The sequence below is a fragment of the Dipteris shenzhenensis genome, chromosome 19, assembly GCF_047967505.1.
Source record: "Dipteris shenzhenensis isolate YYH24624 ecotype China chromosome 19, Dip_SZ_1.0, whole genome shotgun sequence".
Classification (NCBI taxonomy): domain Eukaryota; kingdom Viridiplantae; phylum Streptophyta; class Polypodiopsida; order Gleicheniales; family Dipteridaceae; genus Dipteris; species Dipteris shenzhenensis.
The window spans coordinates 54,590,309-54,605,644 of record NC_141614.1 but is presented as its reverse complement, the minus strand read 5'-3'; the positions used below and the strand labels follow the sequence as shown (position 1 = coordinate 54,605,644).

The following is a 15,336-nucleotide window of genomic DNA, read 5'->3' as shown; positions in this document are numbered from 1 at the left end:
TTAAAAAATAACATGCAAACTACTTTAATCTCTTTTTTTTTTAATAGATGATTTTAAAAAACAAAATATATACTTTTTGACATTTAAATAAAAACTTCACTAACTTAAATAACATAAAAGCTACCTTAAACTCTTATTTTCTTTTTTTTTTAAAGATGATTTTTAGAACTAAAATTTAAACGTTTTTTTATTTAAATAAAAATAGCACTAATTTGAAAAATAACATAAAAACTACTTTAATCTCTCTTTTTTTAAATAGATGATTTTAAAAAACAAAATATATACATTTTCACATTTTAAATAAAAAATAACGTAATTAAAAAAACTTTAAAAAAACTTTAAAATCCATTTGAAATTTTGAAATATTTTATAATTAAATTACATATTCCTATAAACTAAAATAATATAAAAGCTACTTTAAACTCTTATTTTCTTTTTTTTAATAGATGATTTCTAAAAACAAAATTTAAACGTTATATTTAATTCAAAACTTCAGTAATTTAAAAATTAACATAAAAACTACTTTAATCTCTCTTTTTTTAATAGATGATTTTAAAAAACAAAATATATACTTTTTGACATTTAAATAAAAACTTCACTAACTTAAATAACATAAAAGCTACCTTAAACTCTTATTTTCTTTTTTTTAAAGATGATTTTTAAAAATAAAATTTAAACGTTTTTTATTTAAATAAAAATAGCACTAATTTAAAAAATAACTTTAATCTCTTTTTTTTTAATAGATGATTTTAAAAAACAAAATATATACATTTTCACATTTTAAATAAAAAATTACGTAATTAAAAAAAAATAAAAAACTTTAAAATGCATTTGAAATTTTGAAATATGTTATAATTAAATTAGATATTCCTATAAACTAAAATAATATAAAAGCTACTTTAAACTCTTATTTTCTTTTTTTTAATAGATGATTTCTAAAAACAAAATTTAAACGTGATATTTAATTCAAAACCTCAGTAATTTAAAAATTAACATAAAAACTACTTTAATCTCTCTTTTTTTAAATAGATTATTTTAAAAAATAAAATATATACTTTTTGACATTTAAATAAAAACTTTACTAACTTAAATAACATAAAAGCTACCTAAACTCTTATTTTCTTTTTTTTTTAAAAGATGATTTTTAAAAATAAAATTGAAACGTTTTTTAATTTAAATAAAAATAGCACTAATTTTAAAAAAAACTTTAATCTCTTTTTTTTTTAATAGATGATTTTTAAAAACAAAATATATACATTTTCACATTTTAAATAAAAAATTACGTAATTCAAAAAATAATTTTAAAAAACTTTAAAATGCATTATGCATTTGAAATTTAGAAATATTTTATAATTAAATTAGATATTCCTATAAACTAAAATTTAAATAAATTTTTGCAAAAAAAAAAAGCTACATTAAAAAACCCTACCTGGAATCTCCCGCTCCGTCCATCTCTGTTGTTGTCCGTCGGTCGTTCTCCGTCGCTGCCGCAATTCCGTCGAGCTCCCGCAAATCCGTCAATTTCGATGAGGAGGAGCTCGATCGAGGTATGAAGAATGAGGGGGGTCCCTCTCTTTATATACAAAAATTTGGGGTTTCACTACCTCGATCGAGGTATTTCACATGCCACATACATATCGATCCATCATACCTCGATCGAGGTATAGACATGCCACGATACCTCGATCGAGGTATTTTACATGCCACATATACATCACTCCATCATACCTCGATACCTCAATTGAGGTATTCGACATGCCCCATACACATCGGTCCATCTACCTCGATCGAGGTATGGACCTGCCACCTCGATTGACATATGTCAGCTGCCAGCCGGATGCCACATACCTTGATCGTGGTATCGGACATGCGGCCAAGTCATCGGTCCAACAAACCAGGATCGAGGTTCCTGGACTTGCCACGGTACCTCGATCAAGGTATGTCATCTGCCCTGTCGGATGGCACATACCTCGATCGAGGTATTTGACACGATCGAAGTCATCTATCCACAATACCTCCATCGAGGTATGTGAACTTGCTACAATACCTCGATCGAGGTATAGATGGCTTGCCACAATACCTCGATCGAGGTATAGGTGGCATGCCACGAGACCTCGATCGAGGTATAGGCTCGGTTCGGTGAAAAAAGTCTAGGACCTCGATCGAGGTATTGGCTTGGCTCGGTTGTCCTTGTGTGTGAGTTTCATTGGAGACAATACCTCGATCGAGGTATTGCACACCGAAGCAAAACCTTTGTATTTTCACTCGAACGGGTGTCACACTCACCCGAAAGTGGTCCAGAAGTGGACACCCTTAGCTTGCTACCTCCCGTATGTTCCCAGAGCTATCCCCACAGTCCTAGGGTTAGTTGTGAGGCGATGAGCATAGGGATAGAAGTATGACAAAATGGGTGTAGGGATAGACTGTCAACACATGTCGAAGGGTTGGGGTGAGGATGGAATGCCCACGGTCATGGGGTTAGTGTTAAAGCAACAGGTGGCAAGATGATCAAGTCGGCGTGATGTGAGTATGGTAATGGCCCTAGGGTTGATAGTAAATCGACCGACATAGGGATAGAATTAAAGCGACGATCGGCAGGTTAGCTATATCAAAGGGATGTGGAGTATGGCAATGGTTGTAGGGTTGACAATAAGCTGACGAGTCATGGGTAACGCCTGTCAAACTACTGGGATAGCAGATTCTGACACATATTAATTAAGGCGGCGGGTTAAATGGAGGACAGTTGTCAAGTCGTGGAGATAGGAGCTAAGCCGATGGGTCAACACATGTTTGACCGTAGGGATAGCACTAAGGCAACGAGTCATGGGGATAACACTAAGGCGACGACCCATGGGGATAGGAGATGTCTGAGAACACAAACTTTGCCAACCTTTGTTTGGTGATTTGTGGTGATTTTGAGTTTTTATTCTAGGTTTGCGTATTTGCAGGTGCTATACACTACCTAAACTAAGCAAAAAAAAGTCAAAAACAATAACTTGGTGCACAAATGACAGATTTCTACATGTGGGACCATCAACACTGAAAAACCACTTTGAATTTGAGCTTGCATCTTAATTTTTGGGTGTTCTTGTTGGAGTTTGCTATCACACACCCCTTAGCAATCCTGTAAACTATCTTCATATTAATACAAAACACTTAAAAACATTAAAAACAAGATTTACATGATCAAGAAAGCTTTCCAATAGAAAATGATAGTTTTCATCTCTTTTTCGTCCAAACACACACTTCTTCACTCATTCCACTCCTACAACTCCACTATCAAAGCTCCAAGCTAAGCTTGAAACAATGAGCAATGGGTAAATGACAAGAGAAGGCACTTGCAATGCAAAAGCATACCTTGAACTCCCCAGCAATGGCGCCAAAGATGTGTAGTCTCTACGGTGACTCACGTGTCGTGGGGATCTTGAAGTAATGTCGATGGAGCCTCCACTCCAAGCTACTCCAGCAATGCAAGGCAGGAGCCGTCCGCAAGTGTCACTCAGCTCCCAGATCGTTGCGATGTGTTCCCATAAGAGAAAAGGAAGGGGGGAAAGGGGAGAAGAGAGGGAGAAGGGGAGATGGGAGAAAGAGGGAGAGGGAGAGGGAGAGGGAAGAATGAAGGGGGATGGAGTGGCAAACACAGACACTACAAAGGAAACAAGAGAACACTCAAAAACACTCTTCGAAGAGAAGAGGAGCTTGTATTCCAAACTTGTGCATACAACAATGAAGACCAAAGTCAACCATTTGGCCTTTTATACAAGTCACCTTTTGAAGGGAGGGCCAACACTTTTCCTTATAGTGACTCTCTCTCATATCTCTTTTGTTACAACCAGTTGGGCCCATATGGTGCCAAGGCATTCTCTCAACCTCTTCTTGTCTTCAAATGGCTCTTATGTTATCCATCTACAGGATCCAAATGGCTCTTGTGTTATCCTTGCCAATTTGGATGATCCCAATGCCTAGCTCTGTCTTAAGCCATTTGAGGCTCAAAACCCGTAGAACTAGGTCGATGTTGAGCCATTTGCGGCTCAAACCCCATCGGCCCGACTTGGTGCCATGGAGCACGGTGACGGATCTGGCCATATGGGTTTTGAGCCGCAAATAGCTCAACGTGGCTGTTAACAATGTAAAATATTTATTGCGATCCAAAAACAAATAATCATAATCTAGCATGTGTTTTGAGATGATAATTATGTGTCATTAAGTATGAAAGCCCCACTATATGTATGTAGTCCACTTTGAAAAGTTGCATTACATAAATTTGTGCCCTTTTGTACTAATTAATTGGTTTTGAAAATAGACCTATGAGAAAATAAACTACTTTAAAAATTTGCCAATAATCCTTAGATTTTTAATGGAATATTTTTTTGAGAAGCCACACAATATTCTCACATCATTTGCAATAGTGTTCAAACTAAATTCTGGCTGTGGAACTTTATGAAATAGTAGTCTCTGCATGTGGAAATGGGTGTGAAGTAAATGGCAAGTCGAACTTGTGCTGGGTAGAGTTTGGGTTGTGGTAGGTACTATTTTATGGGTAGCAATGATTAAATAGGAAATGAGCTCTTGTTGGCTAATTGATTTTGTATGGGGCTGGGGGAGGGTAAGTACTATGGGTGACACCATAGAATAGCAAATGGCCTCTTGTGGCTTGATTGAATGTGTATGGGGTGTAGGTTGTGGCATTGACCCGTGAGCGATAGTGCTAAGGCATCATGGAGCAAACATATGGCTACTCGACCGTGTATTAAAAGCATAATATACTAAAGTGGCAAATAAGTTGAAGCAAACCCAGATCAGGAGGCTTGTTTAGTGACACAAAGAAGCAATAAAACTTTGGCTTCCAAGGTTCTTATGTTAGTCTAAGAATTGGACATTGGAGGGAGGTAATTTTAAATAAAAAATAAATTTTTAGATACTATATTTGTAGCTTGTGTGGGGTTTGAACCCATGTCGTCTCCAGAGGTAGAACTTCATGATTAACCACTAGTCCAAACTTTGCTTTATGAAATTATTAAGTGATATGTTCGAACTTTATGGAAAGAATTCTCATAACTTTTATAGAAATGATGCTCAAAAAGGAGAAAGTATGTGTTTTTTCACCTTGTGTCCACTTGTGCAAAAGTTAACATGTTTTTTGAGATCCATATCCAAAAGAGTGGATATTTTTTCAAAAAATCACAAATTTTAATACATAAATAAATCTATGTGCTATCCAACATCATTCATTATCTTACGATAATCTTATTCTTTTATAGTGCTCTAGTATTAGTGCTCCTCATCATTGAAAAAGCGTTAGTGTCCTCTCATTTCCTCCATCTTTCTAAGTGTGTGGAGTCCCACACGGTAGGCTATAAGAATGGACTCCAAAGAAAAGATTGCTAATCCCGAACTGTTAATTCAATTTAAAATACAACAAGCCGGCTGACTCCGGCTCCAGCATCCGACCATCTTCATGTCTAAAAAGCTAAAATGAATTTGCCTTTGCAGGCTTCTCCTATGAACATATGTACAGATTTACTTTCTACACCTGCCTGCAGCTGTCTCAGCGCTCAACAGAAGTGGCAGCTCTTAAAGAAGTTGCATCGTCGTGACACGCAGACTCCGATTGTTTCCTCACATGGCCGTCCACACTTTCGGCGTTCTGTGAGAAGATAAACGGCTCAACTGCAAATCCAGCGTCGTGGGCGGCGTCAGGTTTACCCTGAGCTCTTCTTCTGCTGGAGGAATGAAGCCTCCGATATCCGTGCGGCCTGCGAGATTGGCAGATGGTCTTGTAAATGCAGGGAATGAGGCCCGAGTAGCGATCCATACGCGCGGTAAGACGGCTCTGAGTTCAGCGCAAGAGAGGCGAGAGAGAGAGGTAGATGTTCTGCAGGCTGTATTGGGCAATCACAAGCAGCAAACGAGAAGCTCCCTGGATGACTTCGAGAGTGTATTGTGTTCGGGACAGCGATGAGAAGAGTAGGATATAGAGAGCGAGAGAGGATTTGGTGGGTGACTGAAAACTCCTCGCTACCTTCTATAGGAGACGCGACGTAATAAAGTAGGAAACCAAGAAACCTTACAAAGCTGGTATAATCATACGACGGACGGCCTAGCCTACCCACAAGCGGTTGGCTTGCCCTCTAAGGCCAAGCGCAAGGCATGATCAAGAGTAGTGACCTATGACTAAGAAAAAGTGACACCACGGCTATACGGATGGGGTCGCGCAATAAGGAAAGACAATTTTGGACATCATGGTTAGTGCCCCATGTCATAGTGAGTCCTCACTTGTGATTAACAAAAAGTGTAACCCAAGGCTTTCTATATAGATGGGGTCAAAAAGGGCCCCATAACAAGGAAAAACAATTCCGCACATTATGGCTCGTTCCCACTTCATTACCCTACATCACACATTAGGGGCTCCACGTTATGGCTCAAGCACATCATAGAATCATCCTCTCACCTATTACCTTAAACCTTAATAATATATATATATATATATATATATTTAATGGGAAAATCCCAATTCCCATAAGAAACATGGGATTCCAATAATGCTTTATAATATTTTGACAAAACCCCCTCATGTGACATATCATTGGAAAGATCTCAAATAGTAGAATCTAAATCTGCAATCTCTGACAAATTTAGAGTTTGTATGTTTGATATCTGGCAAGAATAAGATTAACATTTCATTCCCAAAATGCATTCTTCCCACTTTATCTAATAATATACAATTATGTCTCCATGTCTGTGTGTTGTTTATAATTGATTATCCTAATAGTGGCATCCTCCTAGCTGCATGCCCCCTTCACAACTCCTTCATCAGAGTCTTAACATCATTTTCTCCATGCCTAGATCATTGCATTCAAATACCATCGAGCAATTAATCTTTATTGTATATAAATATCGCCTGTATAATACATTATCATCATCACGATATGGTCAATGCTCAATTAAGTAGTTATCAATGCCATTTGTGGGCTTGCTAAAGCCCATTTTTAATTTGCAAACAATAAGTTGGAACAAGAGTGTTGAATGTCCTAAAAGCTCCATTAACTATTGGTTCACATCATTTTTTATATTTGTGGGCTCAATTAAGTTATAATGAATTGTCATTTGTGAGGTTGCTAAAGCCCGTGTTAATTTTCAAAGAATAAGTTGGAACAAGACTGTTACGTTGTTCTAAAAGCTCCATTAGAAATTGGTTCACATCATTCTCTATGTTTCTTATGACAAATTTATGTGCATACATGTAGTACAACTCTTATTAAAGAGAAGCAACATCCTTAAGGATGTCTATTGCCAATCTCATAATTCTCTATAATGGCCCACTTTCTTTTCATTTACATTTCTATTCACCTACATGGCTCTTGTGTGGAGTCATCCATACATGCAACGGCCCATGATATGATCGTAAGGATGCATAGGCATGGACAATAGTATTTCTAACAATAAAAATAATTATGGCACCCTATGAAATTGCATATGTACTATCTCATTAGAACAAGCACCGTGTTTTCATAGATTCAAGCCTTCTAATCACATGTTTCACTAGATTCAAGGTATCACAATCACATGTAAATTTTTTCATAGAGCTAAAATTCCTTTCAATAACTTGCGAGGGATAGTGAGTGGGCACACTCTGAGAACAAAATAATTTGGGGGCCAGTGGACTTCACATTCTTAAATTTTTATTTCAATGAATTCCTATAAATATTTAAGTAGCTACTCTTTCCAACTTGAATTAATTGTATCATCATTTTCCACCTATTATTTTCTAATAACACTTGCACGATGTTACATTCTTTTGTATGTCCTCTTTATATGAACCCTTTTTATAAGTAAGAGGCTTGTGGGACAAGTATGAAAGGGAAGACCTATGAGCCATGGCCTCTTTATCCTCTTGAAAGCATTTTTAAGATGGAGAGCATTAAGATGAGCAAGTTCATAATGACTTTGGAGACCCATCTTTATGTAGAGGCACATTGGAACAAACAAGGTGCATTTATAACTTGAATCTTCATTTATGACATACTTCAACACTAGCAAATTCAACTAATAGATTAAAGTGATGAAAATGCCTTAGGTATCAAGGTCCTCTAGTTTGGATCGTAATATTGTGTAATTGATGGCTAAGATTGTAGATTTGAAATTGCATTTCGTACAAGCAAGGCGACACTGGAACAACTTAGAGTTAGGATAGACCTTGAGATAAGAGTGGGCTGATGGGTCACTTACTATGGGTGCCATGAAAAGGATCGCTATTATACAAAATGTCCTAGGTTAAATAAGAAATAAGAAATAAGAAAAAAAATCATTAATAGAACAACACTATTTAGGAAAAGAGGAGTGAAGGGATGTAATGATGGCTAAAAGAGGTTATAGGATAGTAAAGGGAGGAGAAGGTGATGAGGAAGGAGAAATTAGGGATACCAGAGATGAATTCTATAGAAATAAGAAAGGAATCTAAGAGGATGTAGTCAGTTAGACTTCCTTTTAGGACAAGGTGACAAGTCATGATGTGTTGTCAAATCTTAAAGAAAAGTATATCCCAAATCACCTTTGCCTAGCTACTAGCATAATTGTCGCGGGGGATTCAGAAGGGGAACCTTACGATATCACATGAGTGTACACTAGGGGGGTTTTTTGCAGATGATGCATAAGCTTATACATTAGGGGTGGGGGCCCTTTTATGTTTTGGCTAATCTTAAATTTAAGTTAGGGGGGGTGGGAAGGGGGGGGGAGCTAATCTTTACCCTAGATGTAGACCCGATGTAGAAATGACACACAAATACTCATTTGATAAGTCAGTCACTGGGTGTTCATGAACTAAGCCCAAAACTAACACTAGGTCTCCTTCATTGATGGTGATTCTTATTGTTAATTATGGTAATCAAAGAACTAATTGTGGCTAATTAAAGGGGCTAATGTTTAGAGAAAATAAGAGAAAAGGCTATGGAAAAAGGTGTAAGAAATGTTCCATAGTAATGCATTCCTACAAGCAAATTAAGCATAACATGGCCACATGAACACAAGATGAACACCACCACACCCACACCTATACCCTCTCACTCTTTCACTCTTTGATTTTGACCACAAGCTGGTTCTCCTAAGTTGTCCTTATTCTCTTTTGGCATTTGTAAATATTCACTCTATCTTTCTAGTACACTTTGCAAAATTGCCCAATCACCCAAAGACAAAGAGACTATCTATCAGAGGATTAAATAAAACATGGAGTAATGGAAGGCTACATGGAGTCCCAATGTTGTAGATCCAAGAATATGGGTTTTAAGGGTGGTTCAAATCAAGGAACTTGAGATCCAACCTTGTAAGTCATGATATAAACAGTCTTTCATAATATAAAACAAATATATCATTAAGTCATTCTCTCTTTAATATAGGTTTACTGTTTTATTCTAGTGTCTATAGTAGTGTAATATACATGTGTCTTTTCAATATTGCGACTGTGTGACCGCTATTTGAATAGTAAATTTCTTAATAGAACCCTTCATTCAAAATTTGTGATAGGAAGGAAGTCATGTGACCGCTATGTGTAAGTCTTGGGACAATCTATGAGAGACGATGACCCTAGAACTATCAAAGCAAAGATGTGCATTGAAGGACACCATTACAAATGCCTTAATACACTATGGATCAGTGGCGGTGAACGTAATAACTAAGGAAACCATGATAGATTTGGGCTTGGAAAAGATGTTATAAAGTAATTAGGTTAGTTGGCTTTCCAACAAAAGTAGAAATTACTTGCCCTCCCAAGTATGTGTACACATGTGGCCTATCCCATGAGTGAGGGCTTTTCACACAGTCGACCATACTCACCCATGAATGTAACTTTAACCATATGTTTTCTTAACCATGGTGAAATGGAGCCAATTTTATCCCCAAAAATGGAGGGGGGAAATGGGGAAGCGTGGGAAAATGGGTTTCCTATCCTACACATGACTTTTGCCCTATCTTATGCCCTGTACTTTTACCTCTTCAACCTCCATTGCCCTGGCAAGTAGCCCAGCTCAGACATAACTCCGTCGTCGATCGTCGCATATATCAACTCGGAGAATTGCTTCCAAGCTCCATAGATAGACGGCGAGATCACGTGAGAGATGCCATCGATGAGAGCACAAGCAGTGTAGCCTGTAGCTTGTAAGATATCCTGATCCGTCGTCTTCTTTTGCCCTCCAGGCCTCGCCTCCCTACACCCTTGCTCGTCGTTTCTCCTCTGTTTGCTTGCTTTGATCGTCTTCCTCGTTCATCCGTTTGCATGCTTTGATCTTCATGCTCGTCTTCCTCATCTGTGAGGAGGGTCTGTCCCCGTAGATGTATCCGACTGATGTCTGTCTCTCTCTACTTTACTCCCCTCCAAGAGAGCCATGCCATGTTTTCGAGTCCAATACAATCCAGGAATGCATGGCGGGCAAAGATGGCGAGGATCCAGATGAGGAAAACAGGGAGAGAGGGTGAGAGAGGAAGAGAGAGAGGCTCACCATCGCCCTATAGCATCCCTCTGTTGTGACAATTGTGCTCGCTTGAGAGAGAGAGAGAGAGAGTTGGGCATGTTCGCAGGGGATAAACAAGAGAGTTTCCAAAGAGAGAAAGAGAGAGAGACACAGAGAGAGAGAGGCGGGGCGTTGGCACCGGTTCACGAGTTGCATGTGATTAATGAATGAGAAGGAAAGTTGAAGAGAGACAAAGAAAGAAAGAGAATGAACAAGTGGGAGACAGACAGAGAAAGAAGCGTGGGGAAGGGAAGGGAAGTCATGTGATTGTTGATGATTTGATCGATGAGAAGGAAAGGTAACAAGACCGGATTTCTATGGCACAAGACAAAGAGATAATACATCTATTCTATTAGATTGGCCTATGCTGTGTGCAGACTTTGCCTTAATGAATCGCACTGCATGAAATCCAAAGGAAGCCCAGCACCAGCTATTAGGTTAGATAATAGCAAAAGGCATTGCACTGAAGGAAGAGCTAATTCAAGACTTTGTTACAAGGGATTGTCTAGATTGAAAGATGCTTAAACCTAGAAAATAGACAGACAATAATTAAAACTTCAAACTACAGCACTGAAATCAAAAAATGAATTTACATGAGCGGGGAAAAATGGGTCGATTGAGCAGACAAGAGCGAAACAAGAACTTATATTTTTCTGCAAAGTGCCCATTATCATGCATACATGTCAGGAAAACACTTGGGGACTAACCAAATCTGGAGGTCTTGCGGAAGATGAGTTTTTAAGGATAGTTCTAGTAGAGCACAACTAAACAAGGTTGTGGTTTGACAAAGGTTGTGCTAGAAGAGGCTGGATTGAACTCTTCAGACCTAAAGAGACCCATGACTGAACCCTTTGAACTAATTTTTCCTATTTAGGACTAGCTTCAATACCTTTGATGTTTCACTCTCGTTTTTACCTTTAAAAAATTTATTCTCTATCTCATAAACCTGCTAAATCTTAGGCACGTTTCACAGTGTATATCATCGTACCTTCCAGTTCGAATATCTCCCACCTCCCGTTACCTCGAATATCCCTACTGGTATTTCAACGTTGGAGTTTGCAGAATACTCTACTATTTGGGCTTGGAAGTTCAAATCTTTGCACTAAGGATTTTCGTCTACTAGTAGCAACTTCTGGAAGCTTGGCTGTAGCCTGATCGGTGGGCTCCTGTAAGGTCCATTTCGAACCTACTTGCAGTCTTATATTGCAATATGTGTATTATTTTTTGGTATTTTCTGTAAGCAGCATCCTCCGAGAAGCCTCTGTTCTTGTTTTGGCTTTGGCGTTCACACAGTCGGCCACATTACAAATTTAATAGAGAAATCTTTCTCCCCGCACCACAACTCTAGTCAACTTTTTTGTTTTGCAACCTTACATGGGTGTTTTTTTTGAATCACAAACCTCTTTTTCGATCCTTAACAAGTATTTGAGCTTTCACAATGCGACTCATCTGTTCCTGGCCTTTGATGGGAAGCCTTAAATTGGCTGGCGTAAATCGATTCTAAGGCTCTCGTGCGTATGCACTACATGTGATGAATTTCTAATCGAATGCGACTATTTTCAGCTGGATAGTTAATTTGTAGAATAGACTGCCGAGCTTCCTACATATGAGAATGCGAATGGTCCGAAATTGGAAGGAATAGACGTGATGCTTTTCAATGGATAGGTTTGCAGGTTGCCTTATATACGAGTCCCTTAAATAGTCTAACCCTCATGGGTCTTAGAACTCACGTTGTCGGTTTTTGCATAAATGCAATGATACTAAAGTATACATGTCATTATACATGTTACGTGCACCTGCTCAACACAGAGACCCAAAGTAGAGCTTATATGTACAAGTGTATCCACAAACAACGTGAAGAAGTGAAGCTGTATAGCCTTCCAACCCCTTCCGTAGTGTTGCACGAGAGTGGCTCCAGCTTGTGACTATTCACAAAATGTCCCCCTTCAACACTCCAACAAAGTCAGAGTGTCCGGTCCTTCTTCTGGACAAGGAAACCTCTCGCTATGTATTAATGCACTTGGATGCTGGCCATTAATTAGGAACAAAGAGGGCAAATGATTATGGAATTTCTGCAGTCCATGATCCTTTATTTGTTTGATGTTGATCATTATAACCCAATGCTTGCATTTCATCAATCTTTGGGAGTCTCTGATCATCGAATCCTACCATTGATTGTTGCCCATGAGTCTGATAGAGTAGGGGACTTGCCAGAGAGCCGGAAAATCCTTTCCAAAGCATGTTAGAAGACCTTCAAATGGCCACAGCTAGCTGTATATACCACCTTGGGCATTCCCATTCTTTACACAATTAACTGGCAATGACTCCATACTCTTTTGCAATCTTTTTAGTTCAAACCAGCCAACTTTCAGCTAGGACTTGGCGCTATTAGTGTGCTCTCAGCTTGCTTGGCCTTATGTGTGGTTGACAAGGTGGGCTTGAGAATTGTACTCCTTGTCTGCACGCTTCCATAATCACATTTGTAGCTGTATATCACCATACATGTCAACAGTTTTATGTCCATTTCATGCTTCATTTTGAACATGTTAATGATGATTTTGCTGTAATTTGTTCCTCATTTCCTTTACTTTACAACAGGTTTTGCTGCTACTGCAAATAATGCATTGAGAAGGCCTATGTTTCTACTTCAACTCACATGTTTTTGGTTGGAATTTGTTTACGGGTGCTGTAATTTGTTACTAGTTACTAGAGTAGCTGTAAGCTTCAAAAGGAGATTGTTGGCTTAAAGCAGCTCTGATTCTTCCATACTTTGCTTTAGGTTTTATGTCCATTTCATCCTTCATTTTGAACATGTTAATGATGGTTTTGCTGTAATTTTTTCCTCATTTTCTTTACTTTACAACAGGTTTTGCTGTCCATTTGAGATTATCTTGTTGGGCACCTTTTTTGTTATCTAGCCCTTTTATAGGAGCATGGAGAGGCATGATATTGTGATTGTGTTAGATGAGGGTGTGGCTGAAAATCATGTGTTGGGATATGTTCATCTTAAAACCGGTGGTACCTACAAGGACTTGAGAGAAGAGACCATCCTTGATAATCTCATCATAGATGAGTTTATATTTTTGGGAGGATCTAGGAAAATTCTAATAGGGGCCAAGCAAGAGGAGAGATGGATAGTTGATGCTGCAGAAGTAACCATCCAATTGAAAATGGAATATGATACACAAGGCAAACGCCAAAAAGTGGACTCAGTTGGAGATAGCAATAAAATGCAGCCAAAGTGTACAGTGTCTCCAGATTTATGTATACATGATCTTGCTCAAGGGTGTGAAAGCTACAATATGGTGGATGATTCGACTACGTGTGGTAGTGTTTCTAAGAATCGATTGAAGAGTCACCTTGCAACACCATCTGAGGTCAAAAAATGGCAGAGGGAGATTAATATAGCCAAAGAAAAGTTAAGAGCAAAAGGCTGACATGATAGATTTGAGCTCATGTCAAATGACAAGGATGGTAAAGAATTGTTTCAGATTTGGTGTGAGGAGTGTGATTGCTCTTATGGTCAAGGGGGTCCTGACACTTTGTATAATTACACACACTCACACATCAACTCAGCATCCCATATGAGGATTATTGGGTTATGTGAGCAAGAGAGCCATAGAAAAGACAGCCTTGGTTCATTGGATGACATTATGGAATTAGGAAAAGAAAAAGTAAATGAAGCAATGTTGGAGGTTTCAACCTTTGCAAGTGAGAGTAATGTGGTGTTTCTAGTAACAGAGACTATTGGAGATTATAGCACTCTATCAAAAGTCTATATAAGCTGCATGCTAGATAACAAGTGGATACCACTATTTCCAAAGACAGGATCTCTACGACAATGCATGATTGAGCATATGAAATCCAAGCTACATATCACAAAGGCTAGTGGCATTGATTCTAGTAATCAAGTGAAGAGGGCTGGTGGTCGCCCATCCAAGGTGACAATTATAGATAAGAAGCAAAGAGATCTAAGTGGTTTTTTCAAGAAATGTTCCGCTAAAGGTAAAACTCACATGTTCTAGCTGTGTTTTCCATCAGTTTTGTATTTTCCAAGTGAACATTTTTTCTTATGCTCTATTGTAATGTTTTCTTATAGATAATGACACCTTGCAAACTGCCAATGCATCACGAAAGCCATCAGGTATTTCTCATATGCTTCTGTTTTCAATCATTATTTTTGATTTTTTATAGAGATGTTAGGTGTAGCTAGTCATATGGCTTTTGGCTCTCTCTCCATTAGGCAAATTTTCAAGCTATTTTCAATCACTATTTCTGTTTTTTTATAGAGATGTTAGGTGTAACTAGTCATATGGCTTTTGGCTCTCTCTCCATCAAGTCAAGATGGATATCTTAGAGTTGTGGATGCTTTTCAACATAATGTGATTGCTCATTATGCAAGGGTATTGATAGTGAATCCTCTTCTTGAATGCTTGCCAAAGCTAGTTCTAATGGTGCAATTGACATGTAATAGGTTTGATTCCATGTTTGTCAGAGAACAATGAGAGAGCATTCAGCTTTCTTGGAACATTTTTCTAAGGGACGTGGTAGGTCCATTGATAGGACATGCTTCAGATGGGGATAGTAGGCACAGAAAGTTGATGTTGCAAGATTACTCTTCTTGTCAAGGTCCCAGGTTGTGCATTCCTAGGAAGGGTTGGACCTTTACAGCACACATCACATTTGATGGGAGTATCAGTGGTTTGCATGATCAAGACTATATCCATAATGGAAAGAAACTTATTAATCCTTTGGATAGTGCATCTAGGAGGTTGGTACTTGGTAGAGAGCTTGTGACTTTGAATCATGTAGCAATTGTACATCAATTATTCAA

General features: G+C 38.2%; 1 protein-coding gene across 1 annotated transcript; it reads left to right on the top strand.

Annotated features, from left to right (window-relative positions):
• The first annotated feature begins 13,992 nt into the window (after positions 1 to 13,992).
• On the top strand, positions 13,993 to 14,696 carry LOC147890653 (uncharacterized). Its single transcript, XM_087390336.1, has 2 exons — positions 13,993 to 14,507; positions 14,602 to 14,696. Exons 1-2 carry the CDS (start codon positions 14,087 to 14,089, stop codon positions 14,694 to 14,696), a joined length of 516 nt encoding a protein of 171 aa, XP_087246462.1. The 5' UTR covers positions 13,993 to 14,086.
• The last annotated feature ends 640 nt before the right edge of the window (positions 14,697 to 15,336 follow it).

What these genes read in the sequence shown, in the direction of transcription:
- LOC147890653 (XM_087390336.1), top strand. Translation starts at nt 14,087, where the DNA reads ATGAGGATTATTGGGTTATGTGAGCAAGAGAGCCATAGAAAAGACAGC. An exon ending in CAAGAAATGTTCCGCTAAAG is followed by an intron (nt 14,508 to 14,601) that starts GTAAAACTCACA and finishes GTTTTCTTATAG; the next exon opens with ATAATGACACCTTGCAAACT.